Genomic DNA, 13,621 nt, shown 5'->3' with positions numbered 1-13,621 from the left:
TCTGTTTCACTATGAAATAATTTTGATGAATGAACCTTCCTTGTTTAAAACATGTACCATGGTATGGTCTCTCTTTGATTGTGACATTATGTATAATAATTTACAAGAGACTGTTACAATAGGTTGGGAGTGTGCTGTGATGTCCTGCCTCCATGTGGTTATGTAATTATCCAGTGGACAGGTACATTTGATATAATCTATTATAACTTTTATGTGTAGTGTATTTCTTATGTATGTTTGTGACCTGTGAGCAGGATTTGTAATGAACTGGTAAAATAAAAACACAAAACATATAAAGTTATTCTATTTGTTTGTTTTTTATTTAGGAATAGGCAGAAAGTCCTCTCTTCCTCGCTGGCTCCATGACATCTCGCACACTGGTTCACTATCTCTCGCACAGAATCATCACAAAACGTACCAAAGATCCCACCAATGATTTACTTCATTAAACCATTGAATCAGGTACTGAAAGCAGTGACGTGACTCGGGTTAGATGAACCAAGCCTCAGCATAGTGCTTCTCAAGCACTGTGTTGTTTTTCTAATAGAGGCACCAGCGCTTCAGAAAACAGTTTGTTAGCCTCTTACTTACTTTTTTTTTTTTGATGATGCATTAAAAGACCATATTTCACTGAGAACAAGTGATTCTGACGTGTACAGTGGTCCCTCGTTTATCGCGGTAGTTACGTTCTAAAAATAACCCGCAATAAGTGAAATCCACAAAGTAGCCAGCTGTATTTTTACAATTATTATAGATGTTTTAAGGCTGTAAAACCCTCACTACACTTTATACACTTTTCTCAGACAGGCATGAACATTTTCACACTTTTCTCTCTTGTTTAAACTCTCAAAGTTCAAACCTTCGTACACTCGAAAAAATCTGTTGTTGAATGATGTTGAATTTAATCATGGCACCTTTTTCCACGTGATTTAACCAAGTACAATAACCCATTTTTGACCATGGCAAACCAATGCATTTGACATTTGGTGGTTTAATGTAATCAGATTACATTGGATCAACATAGTATACTTGCATTGACTTGAAGTGATTTATTGAAGTATGTAAAGCGAAATCTGTTTTAATTCATTTTACACAAGTTAAACACTTCAGGAAAACACAATCTTGTTGTTTGAACAACTACTTTGTTAATCAAGGCAATTACTGCTAGTCTTGCTTAATGAACCAATATTGGAGTTGATGATTTCATAGAGATAAACAATCATCTGCACTTACATTCATGGATAATTTAGAATGACCAATTAAGCTCACTCTAATAACCCACTGCAAACCAACCAGATTGTGGATTTGAACCCATGCCCTTCTTGCTAAGAGGCAACAGCACTAACCATCACACCACCAAACCAAATCCAGGCTTATCAAAACTAGGAAACCTATGATTACAAGGCTTGATGCAGAATTTTCTGTACATTTTTGTCCTTGAGAGGTTAAACCACAATAAATAGCGATAGCATACACGTGGTGTGGTGTAGTTGTCTGCCTCTTAAAATTCCAGCCATTTTCCTGCAGTTTGACGTCTAATGTGATCTTGTAAATTTTGTGAGTCCAGGCAACTAACCACTCTTACAACAAGATTGTATCATGTCACCTCAACAAGAACAAATTAAGTTGCTGAATTTCATGCAGATGCTACATGATTTAATTATGTTCACCATAGAAACATGAAATTATTTAGTTCAAATTACAAGTTTGAATCTTGTACATGTAACAACCACCCAATTTCATTTTTTTTGAGTGTAAAAACACAAGTCCAGTATTATAGAATGAAACCAAAGGCACCTGCAGGTCCCTTTGACAGTGCAAAAGTTTCATCAACATTGTTGTTTGTTGGGGAGAAAACATATAAACGTACAGTACAGCACTTCAGAATCACACTGCTAGCAATCGAAGATCTATGTAAATCTTACAAGCTGAACACATTCTGTAGTGTACAGGAGACACGGCATGAGACTGATTGACAATGGTCTACAGCCAATCAGGAAGCAGAACAAAATGTGCTGTAAATGAAAAAAAAAGAAAGAAAGAAAACATGCAAAATTGCACAAAAAAATCCACGAAACAGCGAGGCTGTGAAAGGTGGACCGCGTTATTGTGAGAGACCGCTGTACTCCCTGAGAATTTATAATAGCAGTTAATGTAGTGAAATGACACTGTTCTTGTTTAAACATGTTCATTTTGTCATTTTGAGTATAATTTGAAATTCTTAGCTCAAACTGAATAAAAGATGTTTGAATTACATCTATCTATATGATGATGCACAAAATTAACGTATTTCATTGAGAACCAGCAGATTTTGAGGTGTATGCAATAGCCAACGTAATTGCGATTAATGTGTTGAAACGAAAATTAAAGATTACATTTTGTCATTTTGAATATGATTTCAAACTTTTAGCTCAAACTGCTGGAAAACCTGTTTGCCCATAATCATTGTCCTATCTACTATAGTTTACATTTATGAAATAACTGTTTGTCAGACTATAGTCCCTGGTTTTTGGGCTCCTATTATCCAATTACATACATTTCAGTGTAATATTACTCAACTGTAACCACTGTTGCTACCATGATATTATGTGAATATTAACCGTTTATTACTTTGGTAACTGAACATATCCATCCATCCATCCATTCGCTTCCGCTTATCCTTTTCAGGGTCGCGGGGGGCGCTGGAGCCTATCCCAGCTGTCATAGGGCGAAAGGCGGGGTACACCCTGGACAGGTCGCCAGTCTGTCGCAGGGCTAACTGAACATAACTGAACTATAATTACCTCTATCAGTGCGCCCCAGGGCAGCTGTGGCTACAATGTAGCTGCCATCACCAGTGTGTGAATGTGTGTGTGAATGGGTGGATGACTGAATGTAGTGTGAAGCGCACACGTGGTGCACACGTGAGAAGTGGAACGAAAATCAGACATGATTCCAAACATTTTTTACAAATAAATAACTGCAAAGTGGGGTGTGCGTAATTATTCAGCCCCCTTTGGTCTGAGTGCAGTCAGTTGCACATAGACGTTGCCTGATGAGTTCTAATGACTAAATAGAGTGCACCTGTGTGTAATCTAATGTCAGTACAGATACAGCTGCTCTGTGACGGCCTCAGAGGTTGTCTAAGAGAATATTGGCAGCAACGACACCATGAAGTCCAAAGAACACACCAGACAGGTCAGGGATAAAGTTATTTAAATTTAAAGCAAGCTTAGGCTACAAAAAGATTTCCCAAGCCTTGAACATCCCACGGAGCGCTGTTCAAGCAATCATCCAGAAATGGAAGGAGTATGGCACAACTGTAAACCTACCAAGGCAAGGCCGTCCACCTAAACTCACAGGCCGAACAAGGAGAGCGCTGATCAGAAATGCAGCCAAGAGGCCCATGGTGACTCTGGACGAGCTGCAGAGATCTACAGCTCAGGTGGGGGAATCTGTCCACAGGACAACTATTAGTCGTGCACTGCACAAAGTTGGCCTTTATGGAAGAGTGGCAAGAAGAAAGCCATTGTTAACAGGAAACCATAAGAAGTCCCGTTTGCAGTTTGCCACGAGCCATGTGGGGGACACAGCAAACATGTGGAAGAAGCTGCTCTGGTCAGATGAGACCAAAACCTTAGACTAAGGCGCATTGGTTTCATTGATTCCTGCAAAAGCCTAACTTTTTACCTGAAATTGCATGTGATTACAGGGTAATTGCACCTTAGTTGTGGGTCTTAGTGTGCAATTGCTTGATTGTTTCCAGCAAAAACACGACTTCTTATTAACATGTTACTTGCACCATACTCACGGTTCATCCTAGTCATAAAAAGGAAGAGAACATTTTTGAATCTTTTGTTTTTAGAGCTTGCGAGTGCAACTGAACTGGATGAATTTTACTAAAAGTTAAAGAGCCAGCAGCTTGAATTTGCTTTCCTTATATTTTTTATTTCTTACTGTAAACTGGTGACAGAGCAGTGAAACTTTGTTATTTGAAATGTAAAAAATTTCAGATAACAACAACAAACAAATAACAATAATCTGCTTAAAGCAACATTAGTAACTGTGGCCATCTCATAAATCCCAGTTTTCTACCGACACTACCCATATGGAAAAGATATATATAAATCTTATAAAGTTTGTATCTGTCTTGTGTGAAACTTGTATGAAAAGCATACAAGAGTGAAAACAGATATAAGATCCCTTGAAAAATTATATAATGAAACTTGTATGTTTTGGATACTTACTAAAACAATGTATGAAAGTAATGCGAAAGTGGCCACTTTCATGAGTAAATCATGTAAGCCTTATATGATTTACTCATGAAAGTGGCCACTTTCATGAGTAATCACATATAAGTTTTTACTATTTCTTTTCCGTATGGGTAAGGCTAGATCCACACATACATAAATTTTTTAATTAGGATTTTCAGCTTTTGTTATGAAAAATATCTCTGTTTCTGTCTGTGTATCTCTCTGTACCAGATCTGAACTGTAAAGAAGTTATTTAAAGATAAATAATGCCAAAGCAGATAACAGATTTAGTATCACTGCATAACTTTATAGCTCTAATAAAGGCAAAATGCTAAAAATGAGAATTTATGGTGTTAGAATATCAGACAGTCTTTCATGGTAATACTCGTAATTTTCTTTGCAGTCCTCCCACAGATTCAGAGGCTGATCCTCATTCTCAACAAATGTATCGCAGGTGTAAGAGAAATCTAGAGGCTTCATCATCCTCAGTTTACAGCCTGCAGCGTGCAGGGTCCTCAGCCCAGCCTGGATCTCTCCTTCCTCCCACTCAAACAGCCGAGCAGCAAAGATATTCAACTTAAGATTTTTCCGGTCCGTCAATAGTTCAGCTATCTTTGTAGCACAAGTTGAACAGGGACTGGAGGACACGTACCTGGAAAAAAACAAGGCAGAATTCAAATTAAAATACATTTCTTTTTACTTGTCAGTATACAGCAAAATCTAATTTATGTCACTGGATGCTTTTATTGTATCTAGTTTGATTGTCTCATAGTCTGAGAACAAATGATATACCAGACGAACAGTGTGGGGCTCAGACATATTCCACATTTTACACAGGTACACAGGAGTCTCACACTGAACTGCCCACCCAGGCCACCATCTGGTATGGAGCAGAATTTTGCTTTAAAAAAGGCAGGAAAAAAAAAACTTTTAGATGTTGCAGCCTTTTACATACAATGAATGCCTTTCGTGACAAAGCTTCAAGGTATTTATGTCTCCTCTCAAGCTCAAATGAGGGATCTGCTGCTTGTTAATCAAACATGTAAACCAGTATTCTATGGAGCCAAACCAAATAGAAGGTGGCCTGATAGAGTTGTCTTTTTGAGTTCTTTTGCAGTGTTTCAGTGAGATCAATTTTAACATCCATTTTGCTGAGGTTTCAAATACTGCAGATGCCTTCACCTTTTGCGTGTTTACCCATCTTGTCTAATGAAACAGCCTAGCTGAGCAGGTTCAGGCTCAGTGTGCACTGAAAACTATTTGATTGGATAAATGTAATAACTTCAACCAGCTGTTCTGTTAACAACCCATGTTCATTTTCATTAATATTAGTAATTAATAGTTTTAATTCCCCCTGTCATTATTGTATGTATGATTTTTGCCTTGAAGGGTGAAACTAGAGGTGAGTGGGTCTAAAATGGAGACTTCTGACCTGACTGAAACAAGAAATAAGTTTCGACTAAACTGCCACGTTCTCAAGACCACACGATACTTTAAACAAATATTGTACCAGGTGACTGTATATTTGACTGCAGGGTTGCAATGTGGCAAACACTGAGCGAAGAAGGCCTCCTCAGCATGAGTCCCAGCATGTTCATCCTCCAGGTAGCCTCTTAGCAGTCCATCTGATGTGTTTCCTTTATCCACCAAGTAACAAAGTAAGGTCTTGTTGCGTCCTGAAGAGTATTCAACATTCTTGAACTGGAACTTATAGATAAAAGGATCTATCCTGTCCCTGTATAAAACAGAATAAGTGAAAAAAAAACATTTGCTGACATAATATTTTATACATACACGGTTAAAGATGCATTTTTCAATCTCGTAGAGAAAGAAACAAAATGGTCTTATATATAGTCAAAAACGGGGGCGCTAGTGAGCCCCGAATGGAGTAGACATGGTTCTGTGGAGCTCCTCATACTCTCTTCACATTTTGGACTTTATTGCCTTATCCCTCAGAATTCCTGATTTCACTGAAGAATACTTGTTTCCTAACTCAAACAGGATGCCCAAATTAAAAGCTGAAAAAGCTAAAAAGCAGGATAAGCCTCTGAACAGGACCAACACCGCTCCCCCTGAACCAGTCGACGAAGCTGAGCTAACCTCGGAGCCTGCTAAAGACGTGGACAATGGTGATAAAAGTTTTTTCAAGGTTCTTTCTGAAATTCAGAAAATAAATATCATGATGACTGAAAGGTTTGACAGTCTTGAAGTGTCTCTTGCTATATCACAGGCATCTTAGACGAGTATCTGCGGTCGGCTACAGGAGGTTGAAAACGCTAGCTCTGATCACCACCATCGTCTTTCCCTTGTTGAGAAAACATGTTTAAAATTGCAAGTGGATAATGAGGCGATCATCATCCCCGGGTAACTATAGCGCGGATTCATCGCGTTCAAGTGAGAGAGAAGACACTACAGCTTGCTCGGGAGCAGTTTCCCTTGAACTTTAATGGCAAGGCGATTCACATCCTCCCTGACTTCCCGACGAAGGTGGTGAAACAGCGACAGGTCTTCCAGGACGTGCGTAAACGCCTAATGGATGCTGAAGCTCCGTGTAGTTTCTACTATCCAGCGCGTTTACGGGTAACGCATGGCTCCATGGTCAAAGCGTTCACCACGCCCCGTGAGGCTGAGGATTTTTTGGGAACTATACAGGAAGGCATCTCTGATATCTCATTTGAAACTCATTGCATCGGGATGTATGTGACTATTTCATTTTTCTCTCAACTATGTTGGCATTGAGGGTATTTTTTATTTTTTTTTTATTTTTTTGTGGGGGGAGGTTGGAAAGCTCGTCACCTTGGACCGTTTAGTTCGTAATGGTCATGTGGACCCTCTGTGAGTATGCAGGGTTTTTTCTTTGTCTGGGAAAGTGGGATGGGGGGAAGAGGGTTATGTTTTTTGTGTTGTCGGTATGTTGTACTTATTAATGTTATACAAGGGCAATTCATGTGTACACTGCTATTTATTATTTCTGGAGTGAATCCTAATTCATCATCGCTAAGTGGTGGCATTAGATTTGTGAGCTGGAATGTGCGAGGAATGGGGCATGTGCACAAATGAGCTAAGGTTTTTTTCTCGCTTGAAATCGCTAGCTGCTGATGTTGTGTATCTTCAGGAATCTCATATGAAACAGACTAAAGAGAGGTTGCTCAGGTGCTCCTGGACTAATCATATTTTTCAGTCGACATTCTCCAGTAAAGCCCGAGGAGTGGCTATATTGATCCGTAGAACAGTCCCATTTAGACATGAGTCCACGGTTAGTTAGTTAGTGATCCGAATGGTCGATTTGTTCTGGTGACGGGCCATATTCATGCAACCCATGTTACTTTATTGAATTTATATGGTCCTAATTTTGATAGCCCAGCTTTCTTTTAACAAATATTTAATTTGTTACCTAGTCTCGCTGATACTCATGTAATTTTAGGAGGCGATTTTAATTGTGTACTTGATAAACACTTGGATAGATTCTACTCAAACCTCCCAGTTGATTAACGCTTTGACTGTTCTGAATAATATGTTGAGTTCTACTAACCTAGTTGATGTTTGGAGACTGTGTAACCCTACTGGTAGAGATTACTCTTATTTTTCACAAGTGCACAAATCGTACTCCAGAATAGATTATTTTTTGCTTGATTCTAAATTGATGTCTAAAGTTGTATGCTCAACTTATCACAACATCTTGATCTCGGATCACTCTCAAACCACTTCTGTGGAACGAAACAACAGGGTAACTGGCGTTTTCACCCGTCACTCCTGTCTGAGACATTCTTTTGCCAATTTATGACAGCTAAAATATCAGAATTCTTGGAAACAAGACGTTTCTGATTCGATTTTATGGGAAACACTTAAAGTGGTAATGCAAGGAGATTTCTTTTGAAACTTCGAGGAAAAAAAGAATGCCGGAAACGCCTGTTAGAAATAGAAATTGAATTAACACAGTTAGAACAGGACCACAAGGCCTCGTCTTGTCCCTCTTTGTTTCAAGACATCATTAAAAGGAAGTTTGAGTATAACACAATTTTATCTAGTCAAGTAACAAATCAGCTATTTAGGATCAGACAGAAGCATTTTGAGTTTGGAGATAAACCCCATAAGCTTCTTTCTCTGCAGCTGAGAGGCCTTAAATCAAGATCAGGCGAAATTTTAATCAGCCCTAAAGCTATTAATGAGTGATTTAGAGAATATTATGAAGAGCTCTATATGTCGAAATCTTGGGGCAATATTTCTGATTGGTTAAGGAAGCTGGATCTCCCGAAAATGAATGACGCTGCACTAGAGGCTTTAAACTCAGAAATTACTATTGAAGAAGTTTCAAAAGCTATTAAGTCATTCCCCAATGGAAAGTCCCCAGGCCCAGATGGGTTTGGCATTGAATTGTATAAAAAATACTCTGAAAAGGTGGTCCCGCTTTTATTGAGAATGTTTAAGCATTCTTTCCATACTCAAGCATTTCCCCGTACGCTATATGAAGCTAATATTTCTTTGTTATTGAAAGAAGGAAAGGATGAAACACTAATGACGAAACGTTTCTCCCACAAAACGCTATGTCCAGATGAACAGAATCAACTTTTGGAGATTTGCTTCCCTGGATGATTGAGAATGCATCAAGATGTTGTCTGTTGTTTTTTTAGTGTCTTTTTTTTCCTTATATCAAAAAATCCCAAACTTCTTTGTGAAAACAGGTTGCTTTTTGACCAGTGACTGTATAAAAGATGAATGACATGGTTCCACTTCCAACAACTGCACAGAAATGAAACCAAAATTTCCTGTTTGTGCAGGCTGCCATGTTGCACATTTGGAGCCAGATTCTGCACAGCAGTGACTTCAGGTAGAGTCACTGCGTCAAACCCCAACCACAAACCTCAGCTCTACTTTAAAAATGGCACCATACCACTTTTTTATGTCTGATACTGATTTCATAATTTTGGATTTTTGCCAATACCGATATGAATCTGATACAGTCTTTTATAATCAATGAAACTGTTTTTTTAATGTTTTACTCCATTTTGTATAGGGTCATACTCAAGTTTGAAAAAACAAAACACTAAAGCTATTCTAGGTTATACCCATATCCAAATAATACACTAGACCCAAAATATTTCGCAGTTCAGCAATACTGATCTTTCTGTTTAAACTTTTAGCAGAACTTTAAATCTAAGTATTTAAAGAAATATTCAGAAAGTAACATAAAATACAATTTTATGCAGATTTCAAAAACTTTTTGGTTCTGAAAAAAAGAAGTGCAATACTAGGACAAAATAAAGTTAGTATTCAACAACTTAAAAAATTGACCCTTCTATACTTTAAGCTGAACATAAATAGATTTCCAGAGTGGAAAGCAGTGCAAATAAATGCAAACACAGCTTCACGATACTCATCTGTTATCAGGATGGATGTCAGTGTAAGCTGCTTCTATCACGTTTAACCTGAGAAAGAATTTCATGTAATTTCTATACAACACTTAACAAATGTATGACAAAAGTGTTTTTCATAGTTTTTTTTTTCCGAACCACCAAACCAAATAATTTCCCCCAGGGATCAATAAAGTATTCTGATTCTGAAACCGTTTAGCCATGTGTCGTTCCAAGGTAGGTATCCCCAATAGAAACCATTTCTCTTGCGTTGGGAGCACATGCTGGGCGCTCCAAATCACGGACAAACAGTATCCCACATTCTTGATTTTTAGTTCACAAACACTTCTTATAATGACTACCTACTCCTGAAACTTTGGAGGTTTTAGTTACAGGAGGATAAAAACTAATTATCAGGCAAAATGTCCTTCATTTGTTAGAATAATCCCCCTACAATACCACGTGAGAACAATAAATATATAATTTTCTGCTGTAACCCTCAAACTGAATGGTAATGTAACCACACTCACTTTTCACTTTTTCAAAAAACTAAAACATCACTACTTCCATGTCTAATTGTGTGTAATGGAGGCGGAGTAAACTGGATCTCTGTGCCCAGCAAATGCTCGTGACACAGGGGTAACTTATCTTGTCGGGGATACCTACCTTAGCACAACACTTGGTTTGGCAGCGTGTAGCAAGGCTCCAGATGCTTACAGTGTGAACTCCAGACTGCCCGACAGGTCTCATACACAACAGCTGCTCTGTCACGTGACGCATACTGCTCCAACGTGCTAAGGTTGGCCTGGCCTATGCATTGTTGCAAGTTTTGTGAGATGCTTTTGTGTTATTTAATGGATCGGATTACTTTTCTCCCCGATATCCGACAAGTAATTTAGGTCAGATTAAGACCGATACCGATAGTGTATATCGGATCGGTCCATCTCTAGTTTACTGTGACTGACAGCTTGCTAAATTAAGATAAATACAACCACGTTGCTATAATTAAAAAGACATATGCCTTAACAGCTTATAGTTGATCAGTTTGTTGCTCCTATCATTAAGAACTTTGCTAGATTAACCGTTTAGCATGCACACAGTGTTAGAGGCTTGTGCTAGCTAGTTAGCAATGCTTCACACCTGTGTTACTCTTGTAGTCTATATAGTCGAATGATTCGGCACTCCTATTTTAGACTGAGATGACATCAGCTGCCCACTGCACAGAGGCCCAGAGGAAGTGTTAATGTCAGAAATATCTGAAAATTAAATGTTGTCCTTTAGGATTTTAACTAAGACTGAGGATCAGACCCATTTTGCACTCACAGGTCACTCTACAGCCTGGTAACATGGGAACTTTAAATAAAATGTTCAATGTAAAAACATAGCAGCAGGTTTCATATAAGTGTAATTAGATCTTTTTATTTGTTAACAGGATCCAGAGTCCATATTATTATCTACAGATACATTCACCCTGAACAAAGATGGGTGAAGAAGACCATCAGGAACAAGCTGTTCCCACTAATATGGAGGAGGCGGGGTTTATGAAGCTAGACAACAGGGGGCGATAAAGACATTTTGGCTTAATTTTTGGGGAGTTGTTAGGTCATCGGTGTTTTACATGGATGTTTTACATGTTCTAAAGTCATTGTTTTTTCCCAAAGCTGAATTTAACACATGGGCATTTTCTGCCTGTAGGACAAAACCATGCATGACAAGTATTGTCCCAGATCGGTGGGAGATATCATCATCCATGGAAAATCAGATTAGATCAAGGCAACACAGAGAGAAGTTAGCCAACTATCAGAACTGCAGAAAACTGCGATGACGAAAGGAATACCTACAAAATATCCTGTCAGTGGCCGGAGAACTATATGAAAAAACCCCCACCAAGGTTGGAGATGGAGCAATACTGGAAGAGTATATGGGAGATGGACAGAACGCATAACATGCTCAGTGGCTAGTAGAGCTAACACCACGCAGACCACAGCAAAATGAACATGTTACAGTAACAGACATCTAAGAAAGAGTCGCAGAAAAAACAGACAGAAAAACTGTGTAAGATGCATTTATTTTAAAATAAATTTGTCAAAGGGGTAACCTACCCTGTAATTATTTCAAAAGGAGGTAGTTCCATTGGCTCCAACTGAAAATCTCCAGTATGGCAACTGGTGGTTGCTGCTTCAGCTGATGCAACTTCTCTATTATCCACAGTTTCCTGTTCTTTGTTCTTTTTTTCTTTTGCATCCTTTGCGATTTCAGCAACTTAATTTTCTTCTTTTTGTCTTCTTTTCACGAGTGTTTGACATTTTTCATCCATGGCCAAAGAAATATACTGTCAAGGGAGGTAAGGACTAGTGAGCAAGAAGGAGAAGAATGATAGATGGGGGCAGGGCTGAGAAAAAGAAGAAAGGAATGCAGCCAATGAGAGAAGGAGAGAGTCAAAAGGAGCAGCCCATATAGGTGAGACAGTAGTTCACAGGATAAATCTGGCTAATATTAAGTTTTGTTTATTTGTTTGTTTGGTGTCAAGGTGAGGAAATCTAAGGGGAACAATTTCACAGAGATTACAGCAAATAACTAAAAATCTCTGAGAGATAGGATAGGTGACAACCCACATTTATTCTTGGAACAGAAATGCAAAGATATTTAAAAACAAAAAAACTTTATCAGCACTTTAATCTAAAAATAGCAGGAATGGGATTAGCCTTTAAAGGCTTAATTGGGTCAAACCAGAGTAAGACGCACAGAAGCAGCTGCCCGGTCTGTGAGCTGCAGCTATTTAAAGACCTTGAGAGTGGGGGAAGCATTGCTAAATTTGTTGTCAGTGATGTAGTGTAACTGTAAGAGGCACAGAGAGACATTCTGGATAAAAGAGAATGTCTGGTGAAAGAGGCTAAATATTCAGAAAGCAGAAAACTGTTCAGTTACAGTGTTAGTATCTTAGAAGCACATGACTGGGTGTGAATAGAATTAAAAAGGGTGTCAGAACAGGGCCCACCTCTGTATGAAAAGACCACATTTGGTATTCTCTTTAGAAAGTGCTAAACTAATATATATGTGAGTATTTCTTATAACACATTCATTTTAGTTTCACCTATATTGTAGAAGCATTTAGCATACTTTTTGAAGTTATTTGTTTAAAAAGAATCACACAAATGAATTCATTCACATTCATTTATTTTTTTTTATTCAGCTGCTCTTTTGACAAAAAAGTCAAATGTTTGTCATCAATTGCTTTGAGTACTGAGATCAGAATAGCGCTCTATAAGAACCAGCCCATGGCTTAGTCGGGCCGCTTCCGGGTGGTGGGGGGACCCTCGGGTCTCTGGGCCCGGGGGGGTGTGTCTGCTCTGGCGTAGCTGGCTGCTGGCGGAGCCTGTGGGCACATCGTCACAGCTTTCTGTGCACAGTGCCTGCAAGGTGACTGCCCCGTCTGGGGCTCTCCTCAGCTCTTTTCTAGGAGGGTGGGGTGACAACCCCTTCAGTGGTCCTCCTTGGGATCTTGTGCTCTGGAGGGCCTCTAGATTTCTGGAGCCTGGATAAACTGTTCTCTGACTTCAAGGTTACTTCCCTGTCTGTATTAACTAAGATTGTAAATGCAGCTCGTTCTACAACCTGTTCTTTGGATCCTCTACCAACCTGGGCCAAATGGCTGCTCTCGGGGGCTCTAAGTGTTAAGGAACTAGTGATGCGCGAATCATGAATGAATCGTTCAATACTCGAGAATCACTTTACTGACTCATGAATCATGATTCACAAGCCCAACTGACTCACAGACTCATCCCTGTTGCTGTTAGCAGCAATGTATCTAACTTATAATTAAAATTGTGGAGAAAAACACAACATCCAGTATCTTAACAAAAAAATTTCTGCTCTGAACTGGAAGAAAAAACCCTGAGGAGAAGCTCATCAAGACAATAGCTCCTCGGTTCACAGTAGCATCGCTCTGCTAACAGCACATTTGAGCTACTCACCCCCTCCCTCTTGTGCTGAATCGTAGGGTAAGCGAATCACTCAGGACTCACTCACCCCCTCCCT

General features: G+C 39.0%; 1 protein-coding gene across 1 annotated transcript; it reads right to left on the bottom strand.

Annotated features, from left to right (window-relative positions):
- Positions 1–315: 315 nt before the first annotated feature.
- LOC146631436 (C->U-editing enzyme APOBEC-2-like) lies at positions 316–11,938 on the bottom strand. The gene is made up of 3 exons (XM_085352952.1): positions 11,686–11,938; positions 5,743–5,967; positions 316–4,884 (listed from the first exon to the last, which is right to left on the bottom strand). The coding sequence occupies exons 1-3, from the start codon at positions 11,715–11,717 to the stop codon at positions 4,578–4,580; spliced, it is 564 nt and encodes a 187-aa protein (XP_085209078.1). The 5' UTR covers positions 11,718–11,938; the 3' UTR covers positions 316–4,577.
- Positions 11,939–13,621: the final 1,683 nt, after the last annotated feature.

The sequence above is a fragment of the Diplotaxodon limnothrissa genome, linkage group LG5 (assembly GCF_057381915.1).
Source record: "Diplotaxodon limnothrissa isolate DT_005_m linkage group LG5, D_limnothrissa_male_GT1.1, whole genome shotgun sequence".
Lineage (NCBI taxonomy): Eukaryota > Metazoa > Chordata > Actinopteri > Cichliformes > Cichlidae > Diplotaxodon > Diplotaxodon limnothrissa.
The sequence above is the reverse complement of the archived record's forward strand: the minus strand, read 5'-3'. Positions and strand labels throughout refer to the sequence as shown.